Source organism: Apis mellifera, linkage group LG1, assembly GCF_003254395.2.
Source record: "Apis mellifera strain DH4 linkage group LG1, Amel_HAv3.1, whole genome shotgun sequence".
NCBI lineage: Eukaryota > Metazoa > Arthropoda > Insecta > Hymenoptera > Apidae > Apis > Apis mellifera.
In genome coordinates this window covers 6,344,891-6,371,307 of record NC_037638.1, presented here as the reverse complement: position 1 = coordinate 6,371,307, position 26,417 = coordinate 6,344,891, and the positions used below count along the sequence as shown (strand labels likewise).

Here is a 26,417-nt window from a genome sequence, read left to right as displayed (position 1 = left end):
TTTTATAAATAAATTTTATAAAAATATTGGCAATTTTTGTATTGATTTCTATGAAAGCAATTGGAAAAGACGATTGAAATTGGTTATATTACGTTTGTATATTTATGGTTATGTACATTTTTCTTTTCTTTCACAATAGAAGTAAAATATTAATAAAATTTCTCAATTCATTTTCAATTTTAAACAAATTATACTGATAAAATAAAATCATTATCTTTTAGAAGATGAAAAACAATGTTTACTTATTTACTTTTCAAAATAAGATATTTATTATTAAAATCATTCAAATGAAAATATCAAATGAAATGGCAAATATTAAAAATTAATAATTTAAGATGAAATTATAGAGTAAATGAATATTTTACTTTAATAAAAACTTCAGATATATGTAAATAGGATAAAACAATATAAAAAATTAAAAGTGATAAGTAATATAAGAAAGCTCGAAATGCTTTGGTCGTACAATGAATCTTCGATAAATTATAAATATTGAAAACTGTATCGGTAGAAATAGCAAAGATTAATGGCTCGTTTATCGTGATAGAATGCAAACAAAAATATTCAACGTTCGATGAATATTCATGAATATAATAATTTATATCGCGTACACGGAAATTATTAGAGTATCGTAGCGATGATGTTCGTTGTTCGTGTAAATATTCTTTTGAAAATAATCGAACGGTTATCTCTCTGAATTACATAAATATAATTACTACAATTTTAACACACCAATGCTTAATTAAAAAATATAACTAAAATTTGTTTATATTCAATTCGTTAATTAAAATTATATTTGCATTAATATTGGATCGATTATAAACTACACAATTGAGTAATATGTATCTTGTGGTTTTGAACAAGCAAACTATAGCGATCTAATAGGTTAGTTTTCTGTTACTATACTACTGTAAATGTAAATACATACGAAATATGCATGTATTAAATAAAAGTTTCTAGATAATTACTAAAATTGGTTTTCATAAATATAAAATTATTACGTATTAAAAATAATAATATATAATTATTTTTAAAGCACGCTTTATTACAATTAAATTTAATTAAAAAAGATTAAGAGATTTTTTTGCTACTCGTTCCACTTTTTTTTTTTTAGGATTTATAATAGAAAGATGGGATGGGATAGGACCTAATGCGAATTTTTACTTGCTCGCGCAGAATACGATACTTAACCTTAATTAACAAATTTCCAATTTTCCGCCCTCCTAAACAATTACAATTTCAAAAGTCAATTCATCCATTTTTCACTTCTGGCTAATCTTTCTCACGTTAATTTAACTCTTTGTTCTAGAAGGTTGGTAGAAATACGTTTCTAGATAATTATATAAATTTCTAGTAACATTTTATTAAGAGAAATTTACATGGAAATAAAAAATTTCAAACTTTTATCATTTTTCCAATTGATTGTATTGTTTCTAAAAAAAAATTATTTTCTTACAAAGTTAATTAACGTTCGAAAATCATATTTCTCAATTTTAAATTCGAAACGGTTGTCAAGAGACATGCTCGAGAAATTTAAAAGTAAGTGTTACACTTTTTTTTCTACTAAATTTGCATAATTTTTATAATCAAATACATAATTTCAATTTCCAAAAATCAATCACATAACATCACTTTATATTTCGTATAAATTCTGCTTATTCTTTTTCAAAAATAACGAAATAATTAAATTTACCTCTACCTAACCTCTACATTCTCTAGGTAAGCATTGATGTAAGATGAATAAATTTAGAACTGTTTTTAACAATTTTAATAAAGGAAAATATAAAAATCATGATAATATTGTTTCGAGATGAACAATCTCTTAGGATTATCGAAAAGGTTAAACATATTTCTCTCGCGATAAAAAAGAAAGGAAAGAGTTTCCCTAGTAATTATACATTTGCGAAACAATAGCTCGTCTAGAAAGCATTGTCAACCGACATGGTTGCAAAACACAAGGTTGAAACACGTACATCTTGCTAATAATTTCAGTTACACAATTTCTAGGGTACAATCCATTGCAACATCGTGTTATTCGATATATGACGTGCATATACGTGAACTGTGCTGTGCGATTGTATGATATATGTTTTTCTTTTCATGCAAATGGACCAGCCTTCGTGTGGAATGCTCGAAGCAATCTTTTGTTCTTCTTTTTTTTTTTATTATCGATATAAATATGCTTGGATTAAGTTGAAGATCACGTATCATAATCAAATTATGAAAAAATATACGAGTGGATATATTTAAAGATTCTTGGATGAATATTTTAATCTATGAGAAAGGTAGATTTTTTAAATTGAGATTTTTTTTTTTTGCTTAATAATTATAAAAAATATTAAATATATTTCAATTTAGAATATTATTTGTAATAATTCATAATTATTTAATAAAAATTATTTTTATCAAATTAGAAAGTATATAAAAAGGTGTATACAAAATGGATGATGATATATCATGGAATTTGAAAAAAATTGTTATCATAAATTATTTGTGAATATCAGAAATAGAAAAACTCGTGGAAAATAAATCTCAGAATAAATTAATTTCTAAAAATTATTCACTGTTGAACAAATTAATCAAGATTATATTAAAGAAATCTTCAAATGATAATTTATTTATGACATAATAATCTATCAGAGATTTATTTTAGCATATCTATTTTTATATGAAAACATGTAATATGAAAAAAAAAAATCATTATTGGAAATTTACATTCCCAATAAAAAGGAAAAAAGTGAATCGAGGTAAGCTCAAAAATCAAAGTGTATTTTCTTGTAACAATAAAGCGAGTCATTTGTCCCTTTATTTTCTACAGGCAACAAAGAACAACAAAATTATCGGAAATTTTCAAAGTTGAGCAAAGAAAGCAATACAATCACACAAAAAATTATTTTACAAAACGAAATTTATCTACAAATTGCTGTGAACATTATAAAAATGTGATTGAAAAATTAAATATAGATGACGAATAATTGACAGATTAAAACACGAGGAAAAGTGAATTCTTCGAATCTCTATCTTTAAAAGATTTTCATGATAAACGATTCGATGTTCGGGGATAGAAACGGAACGAGAGTGTCCTATGAATGTTGGGACATTGTTCACGCACTGTCGCTATCTAATTAACCTAATTGCAGGCATACGTGTTATCAGTCAAAGAAACCGGTAGACTTTATGACGCGTAAATTCCATCGAGGTTATCGCTTCGTTTCCTTTCATGTCCCGTTTATTTTCTACCATCACACCAATTGACTTACGTATTTTTCTCATTTTCCTCTTTTAAAATTCTTTTTCACCTAATCGATTCGAACATCATCCATATTTCTCGAGCCATATGTTGATTAAATAAATTTTATCGCTTTAAATTATCAATATTTGATGTTTTAAAAAAAATAGTTTACTTAAAATTAAGAAATATAAGATTATAAGATAATAGTATTTTAATTTAATCAATTTGTTCAATAATAATAGTAAAAAGATTTTATTTATTATATATATGTAATATTTAGATTTATTGATTTATATATCTGTTTAATTATTAATTTATTATACTGATTGACATTCGATTTTCTTGTTTAAAGATATAAACTGTACGTTTCTGCCAATCTCAAATGTAAAGGGTTGAAATGTGGGCAGCGATCCAATATGAATCAGTGTATAATAATGATTGGAGAATGATTGATAAGCGTATAAAAAAATTATATTATTATATATTGCAAGATACAAATAAATTGTGTGAAAATTTAACAAGTTTAAAAGTTTGAAAAATTACTATAAATTTCATAATTACAAACCTTTTGTAATTTTTTCTCTTTGAACAAGAAATATGTGAAAGTTTTTTGTTTTTATAAAATAAAAATAGACAATTAAGAAAGAAAAATAATAGATAACGATTAATCAAAGAGATTTATCTTATAATAAATTATCATTATAACGATGAAAAAATATATTTTTTTATTTTAACTAATAATTATATAATTCTGAGAGAAATTGTTTAGTTAATGGAAAAAATGGGGGAAAAAAAATATCTTCAAAATGGATCGAAATATAATTTAATTTATTATCCAATAGGATAAGTATCTGAAGTACTGTAAGTCTTTTGTATCGTATCCGATCAGTGAAAAGCCTATCCAAATCCTTTGATATAAATGTTACAGAGCATCTGGGTTAACTGGAAGAAATCAATAGAGAGATCTCTATCTTTGGGAAAAAATATTTTTATTAAGAAGATCAAATAAATTTCTTTTAACCTATAATTACAATATCATGAAATATATTTTTAAAATATTTCAAATTTTCTTCCAATTGTTTAACTTTCCATACAATTTTATTTATTAATTTCTATATGTTCACACAGGCATTAAAAAGATATTTTTTTTAACGAACATACAAAATATATTCAATAATTAAGCGAAACATCTTCAATAATGACTCGATCGGTAATAACTCTTCACCACATTCACTATAAGGAAATGTAGGAAATGCATTTTCTTTTGCAACTCAATAACTTCCTGTAATATTACCGTGCTAAGGCGGAAGTTTCTCAGCTCGAGCATTAAAATGTTCGTATAGAGGAATTAACTATTAATCGTAAATGTAAAGCTTTCCCCTTTTACGCTGAATTTTCAATCTATGTTTATTCAATTTACTAATCTCTTAATTTAATTTACATCTCTATCTATGAGATTTTTAGCATTTTATTTCATGATATTATTCAATTTATTTTATATATATTATTATATTTTATATTTTTAATTCAATATTTAATTTAAGAGAAATTTTACTCTCTTATAATTAAACTTATTTATTTTTATTATGCAATTAAAATTAATTAACGTTGACAAAATATCTTTAGCAAAATATCTCAAAAAAATAAATATGTATAAATTTAAGAGGCGAGATGAACTATCGATTATTGATATCTTCTTATTATTGTCTTATTAATTATTAATTTTTAATGCATCGATCGTTAAAATATTGTTAACAAAGAGAAGTGACAAAATTATATTAATATCTTTATCAATTATTATCATCTTAATTAATTATAAATCGATTATTTTGAACATCGTTTTGGAAATCGTTAACAACTTTTTAATAATAAGAAAATATAGAAATTCGTTATTTTCATTCATTATCGATCTTAATAATAATATCGAATAACATGCATATATTATCGAAATCTATCGATAGTTACTTCTCCAGCGCCCTCTTGTAACTAGTACAACAGTTTCTTTATAAAATCATAGGTTAACGTTCTATCTAAACATTTAACGAGGAAATATCTATTACATCCACGTTCGGCAAACAGTAAATCGCACAGAAAACGTTTCGTTAGACGAGACAAATATGGCAAACACGATGGCCATTACCGTTTATCGCCGTGAGAAATACGTTGTTTCTTCTTCAATCGTCATTTCGTTTTTTACGTTCGTAAACTTTTTCTAATCGAATCCTACGAAACAAACGTATACTCGATCTCACATTGCTATTCTTTGTTCGATTCTTTCAACTATTTCGCTCGATTCTACAACGGCCGATTAAATATCGTATTATGAAGTGACTTGTATTATTCGTTAACCTAACCTAAGATTTTTTGCACGTCTATATGTTCAATTTATCGAAATTAATGATTTACGTTTTTATGTTTTATAAAATAAAAATGATACACGTGAATACACGTTAAGTTTAATAGTAGTTAGAGTAATATTTATGCAAATTTTTAAGGTATATTTGCATATTAAAGCATATTATTATGTCAAGTATTTTACCTCTCGTCTTTTTCTCGTTTTTCTTCGAGAGAAATTTTTATGCTTAGAAAAGCAATTATCGTGTATGCATCTTGCACAAATGTATTTAAATATGATTACATTACATATTTTATATTATATATATATATATATATATATATATATATATATGTAACGTAAAAATACAAAATATTCCTGTTAATTCATTTTTATTTTATAATAATAATTATTATTCCATATTATTCTAGTTAATAATTAAAAAGATTTTCGAAAATTCTATTACAACGATAATGTCTGTTGTGAAATTATTCATAAAGAGGAAAATTGAATTTTCGACGAAAAACCAAAAAAAAAAATTTATCTCTGTCTAGATTTTTTGAACAATGGAACGATTTCTCATTTATATTCAAATCGCATTGTTATATTTTAATCACTTCGAAAATTTGTTACGAGATTCGCTATTTTCTCAACTAAAATATCTAACGGAAAAAAAACGTGCAATATTCCAATCCATATTATCCAATTAGCGAGAAATACAAATTTTTTTATTTTTCTCGAATAAGGCAAAATTTTCTTAATAAGTTATCAGATTATATATAAAATGCGTTTTTGTGTAATATGATAGAAAATTGATACTCGATTCTTCTCGTGAACATGTAAGAATAAAAAAAGAGTAATGATGAAGTGATAAGCATTTAAATCACGCGAAATAAATATACAATACATATTTTATATATTAAAAAATTTTCTAATTTTTTTATATATGGCATTATTATGTATTATCCGATATATTAATATATTTAAAAATATATATCATAGACACATAAATTTATATATAAGAGAAAAACGAGTATTTAATAAAAATTAATTGCAATCTGAACGAATTTTATATTTTTTACAATTTAATTCCTGAATTTATTAAGTGAAGAATTAATTAAAAAATAAATCATCGGTTCATTTAAATTTTTAATAGAGAAAGAGTTTCACTCACCGGAAATGCGGATGAACACATTCTCCTCCCCACTGTCCACCGTTATCTCCGCACTTCTTCTCTGTAAAATGATAAGAAAATATCGTCGATTAAACTCCATTTATTCCAACGTAACGTAATTTCAATTTTTCTAATTAAAATGAATAATAAATATATAAGTTAAAAAATTATAAGTCGAGTGGTTATATTTTATTCCAATGAAAGAATAAATTCAATTTATCTCCTCGAAAACGATAAAATATCAATATCAGACGAAGAGATTATTTAAAATAAATTTTCAAATGGAAAAAATCATTTTTCTTTCATAGAAAATTTTACATTCCTTGCGAAAATCTTTGGAAAAGATTCGTCTTTTTCTTTTTACTGCAGGACAATAAATCCTCGTTTTTACGGCATAATTTTACGAAATCGGTTGAAACTTAAGTTTATATCGCAATAGTCTACAAAGAACGTCGTTTCCGCGTGAACACTTTCGAATAGATTTCGAACGACATCTACTTCCGGAATTTGGACAACCTCAAAACGAAACTCTTTCTCCAACTTCAAGTGAATCAATTTTCTTTCTCGTCTCATCCAACTTTTTTTTCACATAGGTATGTGAAAAACAGATTCTGATAAATTTCGTTCCAGGATAAGTAAAATCTTACATTCGAAAACACGAGTGAGAAGAGAAAAATAAAGAAAAAAAAAAAAAAAAGGAATTGAACGAAAATGAAAAAAAATTTTATGAATCATGATTATTAAATTTTAAAGGAAAGAGTAAAATTTAAATTGTTCTGAAATAATTTTTTTTTTTTGGCTTCCGATAACATTATCGATAATAAAATATTTTTTTAATAATAAATGAGCATTATCGGCAAATTCGTTTTTTAGTTGTTCTCAAATCTCGTCAATTTTTATTACCGTCACTGATAATTAATATTTATAAATAACGTAAAACATGATATTTAAATAAATAAAAAATATTAGATAACAAATGTTACAAAAATATAAAAAAATGAGAAACAAAACAAAAACTGATATTACATATTCGTTACGTAAAACTTTATCAATAATAAAAAAAAATTGTTTGTCAAATTAATAAAATTGATCAGTAAACCAAAAAATTAAACGATCAAAAATAATTTCCATTTTTAACAAATTACCAAAAAATTAATCAAAAAATATTTTCCATATATTGATCGATAATAATGATTAACGATCAATAAATTTTTTCCGTTATAGCGTACAATTTTTTTGCGATTAAAATTACGCTTCGAATGCGATCCGAGAACCGATAGACACAGCGACCTGGCAGCGTTCGACAACTGGAACTATCTGGCAGACTCCACGTTAGCGGATCAGGCCGATTGCCAATTGCAAAATAGGGCGACCTGGATTTCGTATCTCGAGACATCCAGGTACCGCTGCAGGGACGATTACCAAACTCCGTGATAGGCCTTCGAAACAGAAGAAGAATCCTCGAAGCAATAAGAAGTATACTCATTACGCCGTCCACGTAGCAGAACTTGGCAGAATTCGTAAATTCATGGACCGTTTCGACTAGATAGATCTCGAAATCTTTCGAGGATGCTCTTAATGGAACTTGTTACGTAGTCACGACACGTTGAGTACATTTATAGGAAGGGAGGATGGAAAAAAACTGTAAACGTGGTTAAACATTTTGAAAAATTTAGAATGATTACAAATTTATTTATATTAACTGAGAATTTACTAACAACGAAAGTGGATAGATTTATGCAAAAGATTAAAATGAATAATTTTTTTTAATTTTGCGTTTACAACAATGAAGCACAATGAAGATAGTATTTCAACGAATTTTATGTTGCATCTATGTTGGTTAAAAGTGTTCGTAAATGAAGCAAAAGTATCATATGCACGTTAGAGATCGCGCGAGCAGCGTTAGTGTAGATAGCCTGAACGGTATACGTTACAAACATAACCTGCAACATAACCTTTATAAATGCTAGAAGCAACTATCTTTTAAATAACGTGATAATATATACAATTTCGAAAGTGGTGGTATATAATGTTAATGATGTGAATTTTAAATGACAATTGATCATTTTTATTGCTAATTACACAAATTAATCGGAATGAATATTGTATTTCTTAAGCAATATTTCCACGTGCATATTAGACAAATAGAATTTCCTAGTCGAATGATTTATAGGTTATATAACCCAACCCTCATCATCGTAATATGCTGCTAATATTCTGGATTTATAAATGGAAAGCAGCTTATTCGGATACTCGGATATTCGTGCAACGCGTCGATCGTGAACGATATGTGCACGAATATTGAAAGGATGATCGAGGAATGGTTTCGTTTGACCTGTTAAATGGGTTGCTCGTTCACCGGAAACTTCAGTAACCGTGAAGTGAAAAAATTAATAAAGATGAATGAAATTCAATTTCAGATTGATTTTATTTTTTTCTTCAAGAATTCATATAAGCATTAATCAATATTTAGGTTAGAATTTTACTATCACGAAAAATTGCTTTATGAAATGATTTATCAATGTAAGTTCAATTATATATATATTATTAATCTTTAATCAATAATAAAATTAGTAAAAGATTTGACACGATCACAGTTGATTCGAAATTCCTAACCTCTATATATAAACTACAACACACACACATACACACACATATATATAAAACTTCTATCTACTTATTCCTTATCTATAACCATAATTTCGAAGATACATGAAAAAGAAATTGATTCTCGAAAAACGTAGGCTATAAGATCTTTTCCAAATCTACGTGAACTAGTTCAAGCTATCTCGAATATATTCACGATATAACATACCAAATTATGATGTTCGTAAAACAATCTTTTATTCCTTCACTATAAGCTACCAGAAACTACGCTAGGGATATTTTCCCTAGATACTTGCGAAACCAAGATACACTAGTTTAATTCGATTTCCTATGCCATATATCAAACTGTCGCGAATGGAATAATAAATTCGCGTCCGGTCATATCTGTTCGTGACTGTCCATGAGAATTTGGTCCGCGGCCAATCCACGATGGATCGTTCCAGCTATTACTAAATAGCTGATCGACGTTCAACAAGGCGTTCGTTTAACCAAGAAAACCTCGGTAATCCGAAGGACTTGCCGCGCATAATTAATGCAACGCGCAACGCGTGCTAATACGATTATGTAAACTAGGTTTCTATCGCTTGTAATCTCTCTCTTTTTTCTTTTTTTCTTTTCTCTCCTTTTCTCATTTTATTCCGATGAATACGATATTGAAGATTTTCTGGTAACTTTTTAGTGATAAAATTTTAAGAATAAAATTAAAATAGTTTTTCAATAGAAAAATTAAGAAATTAAGAAAAATTAAGAAAAGTTAAGAAATAATAGAGTATAAATCGATAATAATGATTATTCATAATTTTAATGAGAAGATTTATCTTATTAGTAGTAAATTTTGCGAGTACCTAGCTAGTAATAAAGACAATAATACTAGGTTAGAACTAGGTTAGAACTTCTAAATCAATTTCTAATAATTTTTAATGATAAAATTTTAAAATTGTACGAATTGTTAATAACGTCAAATAACGAGAATATAAATGTTTAAAAAATAACATTTACATTAATTAATAAATAAGAATATACCTGTCCTACTTCTAGTAATTTTTATAAATTATTAAACGTAAATTGATGAATTTATAGTTACAAATTTGAAACGACGAAATTAATTTTTTAAGTTTTCTACACTTATCAAACGTTAATTTATCATTAAGTTAAAATCCACTTTAGTTATTTATTATAGATACTTGAGCACCTATTAGCTCACGCTTAATCCAATTCCCCAACTCGATATCGTGCAAAACTTTACACTAAAACGTTCTTGATTTTCGCAGATGTGATTAAACTTACAGAGTATACCAGTTCTAACGTTAATTGTTAATATTAACTTGGCAGTGCACACAAACGATATTGAATTTATATAGAACGAGTAAATGAAGGACCTATGAAACTATACCCTGAAAAATTACTAGTAAAAGTTGTTACTATCCAAACTAAAAAAAAATAATATTTTTTTATAGTTTTTTAAAATAAAATTTGTGAATGTAAAATCATATCTCATTATCTTCAATCTTCGTTAAATTTCTCCACTAAATTCTTTAAAATTAATGTCTAATATTATGTAATATACATAGATATATACATTTGTATTTACTTGAATATTGTATAATAAGGAATGGAAGAAAACCATTTCCTTAAACGATGAAACATAAAATTACACAGTCAGAAATTATCGATTTGAATCTCTATACTACCATAATTATTAGCACTATTCGATAAATTTACTTCCATTGGTGCACGGTTGGCTGCAATCAATTCTCATTTAACGTATAATTATCATTAAAATAATGAGGGCATTCCGTGGCAAGTTACAAACTGCGGTAAAATAACGGCGACACTTGAACGTTGTGCACGATAATGCGAGCCGTTGAGTAAGACATTAATATTCATATTTTAATTGAGAACAATAACAATGTGTAATCAATTAGTTTATCATCGGAATCGAACGACTTTTGCACGAGGAAAAATTAATTCTGTGTATAAAAGAGCAATTAAAAGGAAAGAGAGAATATTTAAATTTTGTGTATATATATATATATATTCATCCAATAAAAATATTCGATTATCCTCGAAATTTTATTTGCTCGATAATTCAAAATTGTCGTTTCAAATTTTATTCGAGATTAAATTTTGTAAGAGATTTGTATATTTTAATTATGCAATCGTTAAATGAAAATGATAAAAGTAACAAATTTCTGAAATTTTTTGAATTTGATTATATAATATAAAGGGAGGAGGGGAAGGAAAAAAATAGAAATTAAAATTTTTTTTTTTTTTAAATTTTAAAATATTTTCGCTCTCGATTTAATCTGACAATTAAGAAAAAAAAAATGAAAAGTGAAAGATTTTAATCAGCCGTTTTCTGAATAATTTATATGTCCATAAACTTATCTCGTGTTTTTATGACGTGCAAAAAATATTTGAAAAAAAGGTCTTTTAAATCTTGAAATATTTCTGTTTTATATCTGTGTCATCTGATGAGGTAAAAACGTTGAATTTTCATTTTTCATTGTTTAAGATTTTTCTGAAACATTCCAAAGCAAGAATCTCAAATGTATTAGATAGAAAATTAATTATCAAAATTAAAATATATTATTTTTATTAGAATTATTTATCAGCATTCTAAATAATTTCGAAGACTTTAAATTAGTTTGAATACATATTTGTTTTAACATCCTGCAAAAGGATAAGAACCACGAGTATCAAGATATATTTTTATGTATTTATCTCAATAACAATAATTTCAACGATACTCGATTTAAATGATACACCCTATATACAGAGATAAGAAGATTCAATGCCATTGGTGTATCACAATATTGAGAATCGATGGATAATCAAAATTATATATATTTATCTCGATACAAATAATTTCACGAGGACCGATATAAACGGGACACCCTGTATAGAGATGAAAATATCACGGTCACTGTTAGTATCGTGGCATTAAGGATCGATGGATAATCAAAATTATATATATTTATCTCGATACAAATAATTTCACGAGGACCGATATAAATGGGACACCCTGTATAGAGATGAAAATATCACGGTCACTGTTGGTATCGTGGCATTAAGGATCGATGGATAATCAAAATTATATATATTTATCTCGATAGAAATAATTTCACGAGGACCGATATAAACGGGACACCCTGTATAGAGATGAAAATATCATGGTCACTGTTGGTATCGTGGCATTAAGGATCGATGGATAATCAAAATTATATATATTTATCTCGATACAAATAATTTCACGAGGACCGATATAAACGGGACACCCTGTATAGAGATGAAAATATCACGGTCACTGTTAGTATCGTGGCATTAAGGATCGATGGATAATCAAAATTATATATATTTATCTCGATAGAAATAATTTCACGAGGACCGATATAAACGGGACACCCTGTATAGAGATGAAAATATCACGGTCACTGTTGGTATCGTGGCATTAAGGATCGATGGATAATCAAAATTATATATATTTATCTCGATACAAATAATTTCACGAGGACCGATATAAACGGGACACCCTGTATAGAGATGAAAATATCACGGTCACTGTTGGTATCGTGGCATTAAGGATCGATGGATGGCATCTGCACCCGCAACGATTCGGGTGGATAGCACTAAATCGCGATGAACTGTGAAGCGGGTAAAATTAATTTTGTTTCGTGGTTACGAAACCGGAAAACCGGCCATTAAGATCGGAACGATTTACAGAAACAAGTATCGTCGATGAGAACGCGGTTAATCTGAACGCGATTTATCGTGCCTTCATCATTTCGAAAAACCAATTGCACTCGCGGTGTTGTATCGATCTGTTGTCTCTCCTCGATTAAAATTCCTTTTGCTCGGACAACGATACTCGTTTTATGATCACTCGAAGCGAATCAACGAGCATTTTAACGGCGATAAACACCGATGGATACAAAATCGGTGGATACACGAGGATTATTGTAAATCACGTGTAAATAAATTTTTGGCGATGGGTTTGGTTTCGTTGCGAAAGAGTTTGATATAACGAAATAGAGACGAAAAGACAAGATAGTTTATTTGTTTTGATCGTTCAAATTATTTTTACACGAGGCTGGGAATACTTTACATAAAATTTAAATGTGTTCCGCGTTTGTTTGCGCGACGAGTGATTTTTGACGTCTCGTGGGTGAAATGAATTTCTTTGCGCGATATCGAAAGAAAATATTTTCCCTGCTTTCGTTAAGAAATATTTTTTTGAATAAATTTCGATATAGGAAAATTAAAAATATATATATTATAAATCGATATCATTAATTCGATAATTTAATAGTAAGCAAAATTTTATGGAACTTTTTTAAAAAAATTTTTGAATTTATCACCAAAGGAAAAACCTATAATATAGTTTGTAGAATGTGTATACAGATTATATAATTGTAATATATTTAGAATACAAGTTGTATAATTAATAATGAAATAAATTTATAACGAGATGGAAAAATGTGAACGTAAATAAAAAATGAAATAAACGTTGTAACAAATTCAATATTGCTTTGAGAGATGATGCTTTATAGCACATTTTATTTTCACATGGAATTATAAACCGACATTATTTAATTACAATTATGCATTATGAATATGGAATATTTGTACAATAAAAATTTCACACAAATGAAAGAATATAAAGAGGAAAGTAACGAACAGTGTCAATGTGTTAAAAAGAGATTTGTCCCGGTGTATATAATTAAAAATAATATAAAGTTAAATATTAAAATCGGAATGATGATTAAAAAGTCAATATAAGTTTGCGAACGAGTTGTAGTTTTGATTTGTTGTACGAGTTGTTACTGTTAAATATTAAGAATATTCCAGACGAATAATTAAGTAGAGATAAAAATTTTTTTCTTCCTCTCTATTTGCATGTTAAACATATAATATTGGAACAAAAACGTTTTGCAAAAAAGTTTTAATCTTTCCATACATTCGAATCAATCTAAATAAATGTATCAAATGAAAAGAATATATATATCAAATAAAAAACATGAAACACAAAACCGTATATTTCAAACAAATAAATAGAAATAAAACAAAAATAAAATTCCACTTTTTGAAAATATATATACATTGATTCTCCTCGGCTAAGTTGTGTCACTTTTGACCTAACGTTTCTATTACATAATAATTACATAAATGATATTTAGTATTTGTCAACGTTTCCAAGGTTATAGCATAGTGCCAACAATGATATTATATCCTTATTGTCTGCACACGTTCAAACGTAAAAGGCACGCAGCGTAAAAAAAACATAAACACTCTCCTCTATCTCACTCATAAGAAACATTCTCTCTCTCCCTCCCTCACGTTTCTTACGACCCAACGAAACCAGCAAATCTATATCTTTCCAAACAACGAACGCATTCTGCTCACAATTCTGCGACGATTATTCGAGCGTTATTATAATTTCAATATCAATTTCTCAACAATTTCTTTTATATTTAAAAAACAATGCCCTTACTAAACGACCTCTAATCGAACTATTGTCTACTCCACCATGTCCAAAATACAATCAGACGAGAGGAAACTCGATTTCAACTACCATCATATTTCACATCGAGTTGGTTTAAAGAACCCAACTTCTCACCAGGCCGAGTTTACTTTAAGACACCTTCTCTCTTAGGTCTCGTTTGCAAGTAACCCTATTTCAGTCCCGTGTCACGATAGTCACGGCTGCTTAACGCAATTGCCGCGAACCTTTTCAAAGCCTCCTTTCAACCCCTCGTTCAATTCCGGCTACATACAGTCGGTCGCAAAAGTCTTATCTGGAAACCAGAAAATTATTTTAATGAAAAAGTTTTTACGGTGCGTGGAGCGTAATAAGATTCTCTGTAGGGAGTAATTTTTTTTTTCCCTCTCTTTTCTCTTTTCGACGGAAAAATTTATTTGAAAAGAAGCCAACCAATTTTCTGGGAATATTTTTTACACGTAATATAACAGAGTTTTAAAATAATTTATCATCATGAAGTTACGTTATGGAAAAATCCAAATTAATTAAAAAAAAAAAAAAATGAACAAATATTGGCAAAAAATGATTCCAATCTAAATTTGACGTTCTATTTCACTCTCTTCGAAATGATATTTCGTTAAAAAGAAACTTCCTACTGTACATATATATATATATATATATATAGAAAGTTCCATTAAAATCAGAACTTTCCTCGGTTTTGATAACAAAACTCGTAAATAAAGTTGGTGTAAAGGCTTGCGTAGACTCACACACGTGTGCGCACAAGTCTTTGCTTCCGTCTCTACCTTTTGCTCACTTGTTCGCCTCCCTTCCAACCCCCACAGCAGCCCCGTAATTTTCTCTTTCTTCGCCGACTCCGTCCACTGCACTCTCCTTCGAGGCCCTGAATACTTGAGGACGTTCGAGCAAAGGGGAGAAGGGCGAGGAAACCCTCGTCCCGTGACGTCATCGTGCCTAGGGTCACGCGTTGAAATTCAGGTCGACTCACCCCTTTATCACCCACAATGCCCCCCTCCCTATCTCTTTCTCTATCTCCGACTTGCTTATATTCCCTCTTTCTCTCTCTCTCTCTCTTTCTCTCTATTTTATAACGTACTCGAACGTCGTAAGCATCAAGGAGAAAGAGAGAGAGAGAAAGAGAGACGATCTTTTTTACCTACTGTCGATCTTCTCCGATGCTTTTGCGTCTCTCGTTTATCTTGCATGCGGGACAGAGATAGAGATAACGCGATCATCGATGTGAATATTCTTTTTCTTTTTATTTTATTTATTTTTTTTTGTATTTTGAAATATATATTATAATATAAAATATATATTCTTTTTCTTTTTATTTTATTTATTTTTTTTTGTATTTTGAAATATATAAAATTGGATTCGATTATATTATAATTTTCTTAAATTTATCTTAGGTTTAAAAATTGACCCACTCGCGAGAATTAATCTTTCTGATGGATTGGAAGTTGGTGGGGATTAAGTGGAGGATGAAGAGGAGATGATGATGATGATTTTTGAGAGCAAGTCGAATAATTGAAGGGGTGTGTAATTGAGTAGAGGTTTTTAAAGAGACGATCGATTAGAGGATGTCGATCAAAGGGTTAGTTAACTCTTTGAATGGGAGTCGAAGACATGATCTTAATGCGAATTTTCAATCCTTAATATTCCATATATATTTCGAAATAATATCTCCATGAAATGAAATATAATATATTGATGGAAAATTTACGTCATCGTGAAGTGATCCTCCATGACCGTTCAAAGGATGAATACATTTCAAATATTCTCGATAGACAATTGTAATCCGTCCATCATTTTCAAATTTCTGCCAAATGATATCATAATCATCACATATCATTAAATTAAACAATTTGATAAATTTAAAAAATTTAATCTTTTAATTTTTTTATCATCGAAAACGAATGATGAAAAATTTATATTGATAAGGATTATAAATTTTTCTTCTCGTAGAAATTTCTCTCTCTCTCTCTCTCTCTCTCTATTAGACTTGCTCCTCGAAATAAAGTAGAAATCGATAAAAATATAGCTGCACATCTCGTATGCAAAACGAAGTATATCCAATGCATACGTTTACAAGTGGTACATTATGATATCCTTCCTGATGCATCAATTCAAAAACGGATGCAAATTCTTTCCATCCGAAAAACACGGTTGCAACCGAAATACATTAACATGCTTGCTGTCATATCGAGGTCGAATAAAAATAAACTGGATGACGTGAAAAGTTTACTACGTTTCGTACCTGCATTATATTTCTACGCTTTTATATCTAGATCTTAATATCTGATCCACGTTTGCTCGAACAAACGAGACGAGATTTTTATTGACAGATTTTTTTCAAATAACATTTTTTTTCGCGGGATACGAACGAATCATTTGTTAATCGTCGTACAAATGTTTGCTCGTTACTGTTTAATTGTTCAAATAAACGTAAACAATTGTTTCTTTGAGAAAGAAATAATTTTTTTAATAGTTAAATTTTGTTATCCATTATTTGTTAAGAAGAAAAGAATACTTTGCTTTTAATCGTACAATCTAGAGTGGTACAACAGATGCCCTTTAATATTATAGCATTTATAGCATGGATATATATGTATTTTTAAATATCGTGTCATTTAACATTTTATAATGTAATTAAGAAAATAATTATGAATATTTAATGCAATATTCCTTTATGCTATAATAACATTTATTTAAAAAAAATTTACATTATATAATAATTGTTCAACTATAAATAAATCGATAATTGCAAACTATTTTTATTATATGCCAACCGATCAATTTCCATTACTATAATAAAATAAAATATTTCTACTGTATTACTTCATGGTAATATGGTATGATATTATTAAATAAGAAAAAAAAGTTTATATTATGTAATAATTCTTCGGTTGATTGAATTAATGATCTCAAAAATTATTAAAAAAAAAAGAAAATGTTTATATTGTATCTGTAATAATCGGTTGAATAAATTGATTATACGAGCATGTAATTTTTATTATATCCAATAATATTTCACATTTTATCAAAAGTTATTTAAAAAAAAAAAATCTATATTATATAATAATTCTTCTCGTTTGATCGATAATCTACGTACGTTATTTTTATTATGCGCTAACCGACCGTCTATGCATCCATAAATCGAACACGAACGGCAACGAAACAGTTTCGCAAGCATCGAGATTGAGAAACTTAATTACGATGGAAATAGACGCGCATCGCACGTGTATCGTGATGTTGTTATCGAGTTACAATGAGTACACGAGGCGTTTCGTGTTCGCGGCCGATATTTTCGTTTACGAACTGCCGTTGGACGTTTTTGAAATAGCAGAATTCAGTTACTATGCCAAGACAATTAGCGCACGCGCACTTGTCGCAGCGAAACACTGTTCATCTCTGTTCGAGCTCGGTGGCTCGCCGTCTTTCATTAAACGTCGCGAAGATGTTTAAGATGTTTTCTCTCATAGCAATATTAAACGTTTTCATAACGATATTTATAATTATACGCTTCGATCTAACGTGTATAGTGTATAAAGTGATGTTATAATACATTCGTAGAAAGTCTTTGGAGAATCGATTCGACAGAGACGATAGGCTTGTTTGTCAAGATATGAGCGATTGAAATTCGCGTTAGACAAAACGAGACGGGAATAGAGTGGCGTAGCGGTGTGTAACGGAGATAGAGCGATCCAGACCATTTAGAATTTCAAATGTAGAGTTAATATAGGAGGTCATATATTGAAATTAATTTTGGTAAATTATTGATGTAATATTAATCCTTAGATCAATAAATTATGGGTATGTACTCGTTCGTGGTTGAAATTTAGCTTGGAAATACCGACTAATTTATTGGTTTCGTATTATCGACGTACTTGTTAGTATATAACTTATTATTAATTTATCGATACTTTGGCGAATTTTTAGAATTTTTCAAATTTTGAATAGAAAAAAATTACCGAGAGGAAAAGTTGAATAATTTTAATTTCAATTGATGAGAAACTTTCTTTTATTTGACCTGTTTGCATTAAGCCTGGAAAGAAGCACGCTAATTATAGAATTATAAAACATGTATATAATTCTCCTTGCCGAAGAATTTATAAAAACATCTATAGACCTGACATGGTTGGCATGGAGGTGAAAACAGTTTCATAAATCGATGTTAACATTACAGCCATATAAATAATAAATAGAGAGGCTGTCAAGATGCAACATCTGTGTCTTTCTGTGATTGCTAGCTTACGAGCACACCTGCGATCCTGTGCGCATCAGATGAAACGTGCGAATAAGTTGAGTCTAAACATATCTTTCTTCTCGCTTTCAAAGCCGTATACATCTAATCACGTGACCGTTGAATTGGAATTATCGAAAATAAATTTTTCAATTTTAAAATTAAAATTTTTGAAATCAGAAATTTGAAATCACTTTTTACAATATTCACTACTTACAATCTTCTTTCCAAATTGATGATCATTAATTATTAATAACAATTTCCTTTCTCTCTCATTTTTAAAAATTAGAAATTTTTTCTTCAATAAAATTTTAATTCACGTCCAATACGAACGTAAATAGCGATCCCAAACTTTCGATCGATTTAATTGAAATAATAGAACAAGTCAAGAAATAAAAATCCCTATACGAATGGACAAAAAAAAATCCCTATGACTGACGGACTGAAACTCGAATCAAACGTAACATAATATGAAACATTCGACCCATTTTTCTATCGCTATGAACCCGAATGGATAATAAACGAAATTTTATTCCTGTTGCAATTTATCAATTAGCCAGGTGCTCCGTTGGTAAATTGGTTTTTCGTGGGTATCCATCACAACCACGGTAGCTGGACTTCATTAATAATTAACGTCACGCGTGTTCCACCTATCCATCTCTCCAATCAAATTATTTCAATTTTTGGCTGTCGAGATTTCAATCTTTCCTCATTTACCGAGAGTCTGATAATATATTATGTTTTTCCAATTGAAACTTTAATTTCGTGTATTTTTTTTCTTTTTTTTTTTTTTCAGAATATTTTGATCGACTAATAAGAAGAAGATAATTTTTAGAAAAAAAAAATGAAGATGTATTTTTAAAAAGTATGTCGAATAGTTTATTAAAAATTTATTTTTACAAATTTATACAAATATAGGTCAGTTAGTTATTGTAATTTATATATAAACTATAGATAGAAATGATGAAAACTGTGTGAATAATTAAATCGTGTTCATTTATATTTAACCACGTAAACAAATTAATCTCCTGTAATATGCGACGCGACGTTATTAATTTCATATTGCATATCTCGCAGTAGTCATTACGCATAATAAAATTACTAGAAGCTTTTTTTTCTACTATTTATTCTATAATTTTTTTTAATTTTTACTTCTAAATCCTTCAAAGCACGAGCACATAACCTGAAACTTGATAATTCATAATTAAATTATTCGTAATTAAAATAATGTTAATTACTCAAAATTATTATAAATATTTACCGAGAAGAGATATTGTAGAAAGAGCAAAATAAAATTAATATTACGTAATATTTTTAAAATTATACGAACGTGTAAATAAAATTTCTTATTCAAATAAATTTACTCGAGTAATTTGAAAAAACTTTATATTAAGAAGATGTTGAAAATTTGTTTTCAAAATTATCCATAGAGAAGTATAAGTAATTCACTTAACCTAATTAATTTAAGAAATATTTTAATTTTAATTTTGAAGAATTAATTTATAAAAGAAACGAAAAATGCATTTTTCAATAATAAACTGGGGCCCTAATAATATAACTTTGACGAATTTTATGACGAATTTCAATTTTTTATTTCACCATTTCAAATCAAAAAATCCAGCAAATACGTTATTTGAAAATAAACAATTTATTTCTGGAGCAAGATCGATTCGAATCTATTTACAAAACTATTTCTTCTTTCGATTTCAAATAAAAAAATTATTATATACGGGATTAAAAAAAGAGACTCATTGTCCGATACAATTTCTTCGTAATATCAATACTATCTTCCATTAAATGTTTTTCCATTTTCCAAAGAATGCTTCTCACTTAGCCAATTGCACGGAACGAGATGAAATGCGACCCAATATTTGCCTTCGTTTTATGCGGCAGTTCTTAATAACAATTCCATATGAAACTAAATTCACATCGTAACTTTCCCAATAAATTTAAATTTCCTCGTCCTCATTTATCCCTTTCTTTTCGAATCGAGATTCGCACGTGTGTTTTGTTTGCACGACAGAAAATCTCGTACATCTCACGAGAAATGAAAATATAGGTATTGAAGAAAAAATGGAAAATAATAATCCCGACTTTGTCATTCCAATCTATTAATCTTAGAGAATAAAAAAATATATATATATAAAGAAAATTGCAAGTTGAGTAATATTTCGATAAAATTCCCTAGAAACTTTCATTACGTATTCCAAGTAACATCTAGTAGTTTTATCTAGTAACATTTAGTAGCATCCTAACCTTAAACCAAACATTGTCCAAACGTTGTTAATCTAATTGAATATCTATTTTTTCTTAGAAACAGATATCTTATTCTATTCTAAATTACTATATATCTGTTAGTGTTGATGTGCCAGTTTATTAATATTTCTTGTATAATATGTAGAATACATATATTATATCATGATACAATTATTTTAATCAACATATTTTTTGTAAACAAATTGAGTAATATTTCGATAAAATTCTCTAGAAACTTTCACTACATATTCCAAGTAACATCTAGTAGTTTTACCTAGTAACAACTAGTAGTATCCTAACCTTAGAAACAGATATTTTATTCTATTCTAAATTACTATATATGTATCTGTTAGTGTTGATGTGCCAGTTTATTAATATTTCTTGTATAATATATAGATACATATATTATATCATAATACAATTATTTTAATCAACATATTTTTTGTAAACAAATTGAATAATATTTCGATAAAATTCTCTAGAAACTGTCACTACGTATTCCAAGTAACATCTAGTAGTTTTATCTAGTAACATCTAGTAATATCCTAACCTTAAACCAAACATTGTCCAAACGTTGTTAATCTAATTGAATATCTATTTCTTCTTAGAAACAGATATCTTACTCTATTCTAAATTACTATATATGTATCTGTTAGTGTTGATGTGCCAGTTTATTAATATTTCTTGTATAATATATAGAGTACATATATTATGTGATAATACAATTATTTTAATCAACATATTTTTAATTTTTAAATCTTAAAGACTTTAAAATGAGACTTTATATCACTATACGATACATGTTTTTTTTCATACTGATAAAACTAAAATCATAAATATTTCCCAATTCTAAATTTCTTTGGAAATTATCAAAATTAAAAAATTATCAATTTACGTCACTAGATGCGAATGTATCTTAAAAAATATATATCTTATAACCTTTTTGTGTACGCAATATCTTCCTTAGACAATATTTCTCGACGTAAATTCATATTACTTTAACAGAATTAAATCAGAATCAAATTTACGTGAATCGTTCGTATACGTACTTAACCTCAAAATACGGATACGTCAAAGTGAATTTTACGCGTGTAAATATATATAATATATAAAATATATATATAAAAAATATATATATAAAATATATTATATAATTATATAATATATATATATATATTATAATATTATAAATATATTATATAATTATATATAAAATATATATAATAATACGCGTTTAATAAATGAATAAATGAAAATTTTGATTTTTCATTTATACATGGTCACGAAAATAACTAATAACAAATAAAAAAAAAATCAGAGTTTAATTATCCATCGCTCGGATCATAGAAAACGATATACGAAATTAGACTGTGGATAATGGGTCGATAGATTCTCTTAATAGCCATTAAGCTATGATGTTTTCGTTCTTTAGAAACGTTGTGGATGCAAGTCGGAACAGTTGCTTATTGTTCCGGTATAATTTAAACTGGTAATGCGATGTCGTTCAAATTCAAAGACATTGACGATCATTATCCTTTAACTTTTGCGCTAATGCGTGGTCAGCACGTTAAAGGGTAAACGTCGCGAGTTTTTGCACGAGTGGTGATCGATGCTAATGAAAAGCTTCCAAGTGGGTGAGTGAATATTGTGAACAAAAGCTAGTAATGAACGTACTAAACAAACGTATAAAATGTGCTTGCCGGCGAAGAATTGAAGAATTAAATGCGTAAAATAACGCACGAGATGAATTGTATGATTCCATTTAAAAGAGAATTGATGTAACCTTAACATAACCTCTAAACTTCCGTTTAAAAAAAAATTAATCGCATCGAATTCACATTGATTTCAAAACAAATCCATCCAGATTTCTACAAATCGTTGATTTTGAATATAAATAATTTGTGCAATTTATGATAATGATGATAATTTATTATTAACACGTTCGTAATTATAGGTTAAGATTGTGATAAAATTATCACAAATTGTGGAAATAGAAAAGAAAACAGGAAAAGAAAAAGAAAATAAAAAATGTGAGAAGGATAAATTGTAGATTGTTTAGAAAAATGCAACACTTCTTTTATCGAGCACTCTTGAACCGAGGCTATCTGTTATTGTGAATTATCACCGCTGTCTGTTTTTATGAATACAATTTCATACTTCCGCTCCTATCATTTTTTTCTTATCTTTCTACGAGTGTCAACAAAGTTATTATCACGTCTACTATGTTATTGTATGATAACTAACAAAACATAATAAGCAATGAAAAGTTAAATATCAAATGTACAACAACATTGTTGAATACTAATAAGAGCAGCATTATCCAATTGTTGAACTGATTTTAGAAAAATAAGTTTGTTGTTATGATCCACATTTCATTAAATGATAATATCAAGTTTGCACTGAAAATTTGAAAAATGGCCATTGATAATTGTTCTTGTGCTTCTTCTTTATATATTAATTAAAAAGAAAGTTGTAAATAAAATTATTAATATATAACTTGTTTTAATAGCGAATTTTCTTAGGTTTCAATTTTCTGTATAATCTTGTAAAAAAATTGGTTAACACAATTCAAAATCTAGTTTCGTCCTGATGGAAAAGTTTCCAACTTTCACGATTCATTTCCTGTGAAACTATCGAAGTAATTTTAATCAAATTTTTTACTATACTAAAATAAGCATTCATTCTTGGAAAATTTAAAATTATAAAATGCATAATATCGAATTGATGGAAAAATTAACAAATGAGAAAAATTTTTTAAAATTATTAAAAGAAAGAGTTGAGACGAAAAATAAAATTAAAAAAAAATGATATTTTTGAATTTCTTTCTATTGTGTTCTAAAAATAATTAAATAAAAAATAAATATGTATATTGATAATAAAAAACATAATTTTATCTAATAACTATTCGAATGCAAAAATAAATTAAATCCACGAAAATACGATATATTTTTCCAAAAAATTTTCAACAGATAAAAATCATCAGAATTTTAAACAAGGGTTAGAAATTCCGACAATTCGTTTTACAAATTCAAATCGATATTTCAAAGCTTTCAATTTTCAAATTAAAATGTAATATCGACGAAACATAATACGATTTGATCGATAATGAAACGTAATAAGAGATATAAATATCGTCGAAAGTTTTTTGAGCTCGTTATCAGATTCATTATTGCGTCTTTCGAAATGTCGATAATACCGTTGCGAACAAAAGTAAAGAACAAAAGTGTTGTTTGTATCGTATCAAACATTATTCCAATATGATACGATTTATATTGTTTCGAATTCTATGAAAATAAAATTTTTTTTTTTTTTTTTCATTAAATCATATATTCATGTAGATATTAAATATTTAATTTACGAATAATATTACGAATTTTATATTGAAAAAATTTGCAAATTTTATATTTTCAATTTTCATTATTGTTTGGTATGTGTGTGTGTAGATTTAAATTCAGTAATGTATTGTGATGAACGATAAATTATTATTATTTTTATAAACTGTATTTTTTTTTAAATACTTGTTAAATAAAACTTGAAATGTTAAGATTAAATAACTTAATCATTATTCCTGATCAATATTCTCTAATACCAATTCAAACTTTAATTTAATAAAATTGCTTAGAAAAATATTTTTTAAGATAAATTGAACTTTTTATAATTACTGTAATGTAATATTTATTTATTAAAAATTTGTTTAATTCATAAATTTCAAAAAATTAAAATTCTATCTTAAAATTAAATAACCTAACTCTATAGTAAGTTATTGATTCAATAATAGCAGATAAGAATTAATTAAAAGAAAAAAAAAAAAAAAAAAAGGAAAAAATTGAAAAAATATTTTACAACAAATTCTTCTTCACGTTAATAATAACGTGTTAATGCATTGAATTATCCGAAGGAAATATTACACTAGCTCTCATCTTTTGAATTTGATATACCTTGTATAAGTGTCATGTAAACGAATCCACTATGCGCAATTATCATATCACGAACGGTATGTGCATTAAGTACACGCTGTCAAAGCGTCGCATTTCAGATTATATTTTCACAATTGATCGCGTGTCTGCGAATTTTCCTCGCGCGACGGATTTATTTGCAGGATATACTGTGTGCTCAAATGTGTGTATTGTTACCGGTGCAAACACGCGTATCTTCGTTAATAATATTACAAAAAAAAATTTTATTACAAAAACGTTATATTAATAATTTCAATTTCATTAGAAACTTTGAAAAATATTAAAGAAATCATGTAATTACTATTAATACCCTGTTTCAAGATATTTATCATTCTTATCAATAAACAATAATGCACAATTAATTTAAGTAGTACGTGCAAAATTCACAAATTGATTGAAATATCCTGTATATGATATAATTAAAATTAAATAATGTAATTTGATATGATTTGATCTTAAATAAATAATATAAGATTTTATCGCGATCACAATTTGATTTTATTTTATTTTCAACTAACTAACGCAACGTATAAATTTTCATCGAATTTCAAAACAATCTTCATCCCGCTTTGACAGCGAACTTTTCCTGGACACGAGGTCTATTGAAAATGTTACTCATCGTTTCTTAACTACGTATAGCATGTTTATAGGAGAAACATACACGTGACACGTCATCAGGATCAGACATGCAGTCGACGGAACATAAACTTTTCACTGGTGTATTTTCGTCAACGGGAGAATTCGCGTGCACTGACACGTCTCTTTCGCCAGATAGAATACATACGCGAGACATCGGTGAAATGCGCAAGAACTGCGCGATTTCTCCCCGTTATTCGTTTCTTCGTTCGTGTTAAACGCCACGCGTCAAATAAAATGTTGATTATGCGAATGATTTTATTCGATATAATGTAAAATTTTTATTCCTTATTTGTCGATTGTCGATAATTTGCATTATAATGAGTTGTAATTTTTGACTCTTTGGATCTTTATTCTCATAGAATGGATTATGAATATCAAAAAAAAAAAATTCAAATCAATATATATATATATATGAAATCTTGTATTTCGTTTCAGGATATATTTATTTCTATTATATATCTGAATTATTTTTTGATAA

At 27.5% G+C, this 26,417-nt stretch overlaps 1 protein-coding gene and 1 long non-coding RNA gene across 13 annotated transcripts in view; one reads left to right on the top strand and one right to left on the bottom strand.

The window, feature by feature from the left end:
• The window catches only part of LOC414021, an 83,570-nt gene that overhangs the window by 11,981 nt on the left and 45,172 nt on the right, over positions 1–26,417 (bottom strand). For all 12 annotated transcript variants that reach the window (XM_026445921.1, XM_006563243.3, XM_026445912.1 and 9 more), the window contains one exon: positions 6,739–6,799. In XM_026445921.1, the coding sequence (XP_026301706.1) occupies positions 6,739–6,759 (21 nt within the window). In that variant the 5' untranslated portion in view covers positions 6,760–6,799. The remainder of the gene's footprint in view (positions 1–6,738; positions 6,800–26,417) is intronic.
• LOC113219344 lies at positions 1,625–3,400 on the top strand. Its single transcript, XR_003306374.1, has 3 exons — positions 1,625–2,282; positions 2,412–2,744; positions 2,816–3,400. It is a non-coding gene; the product is annotated as an uncharacterized LOC113219344 (long non-coding RNA).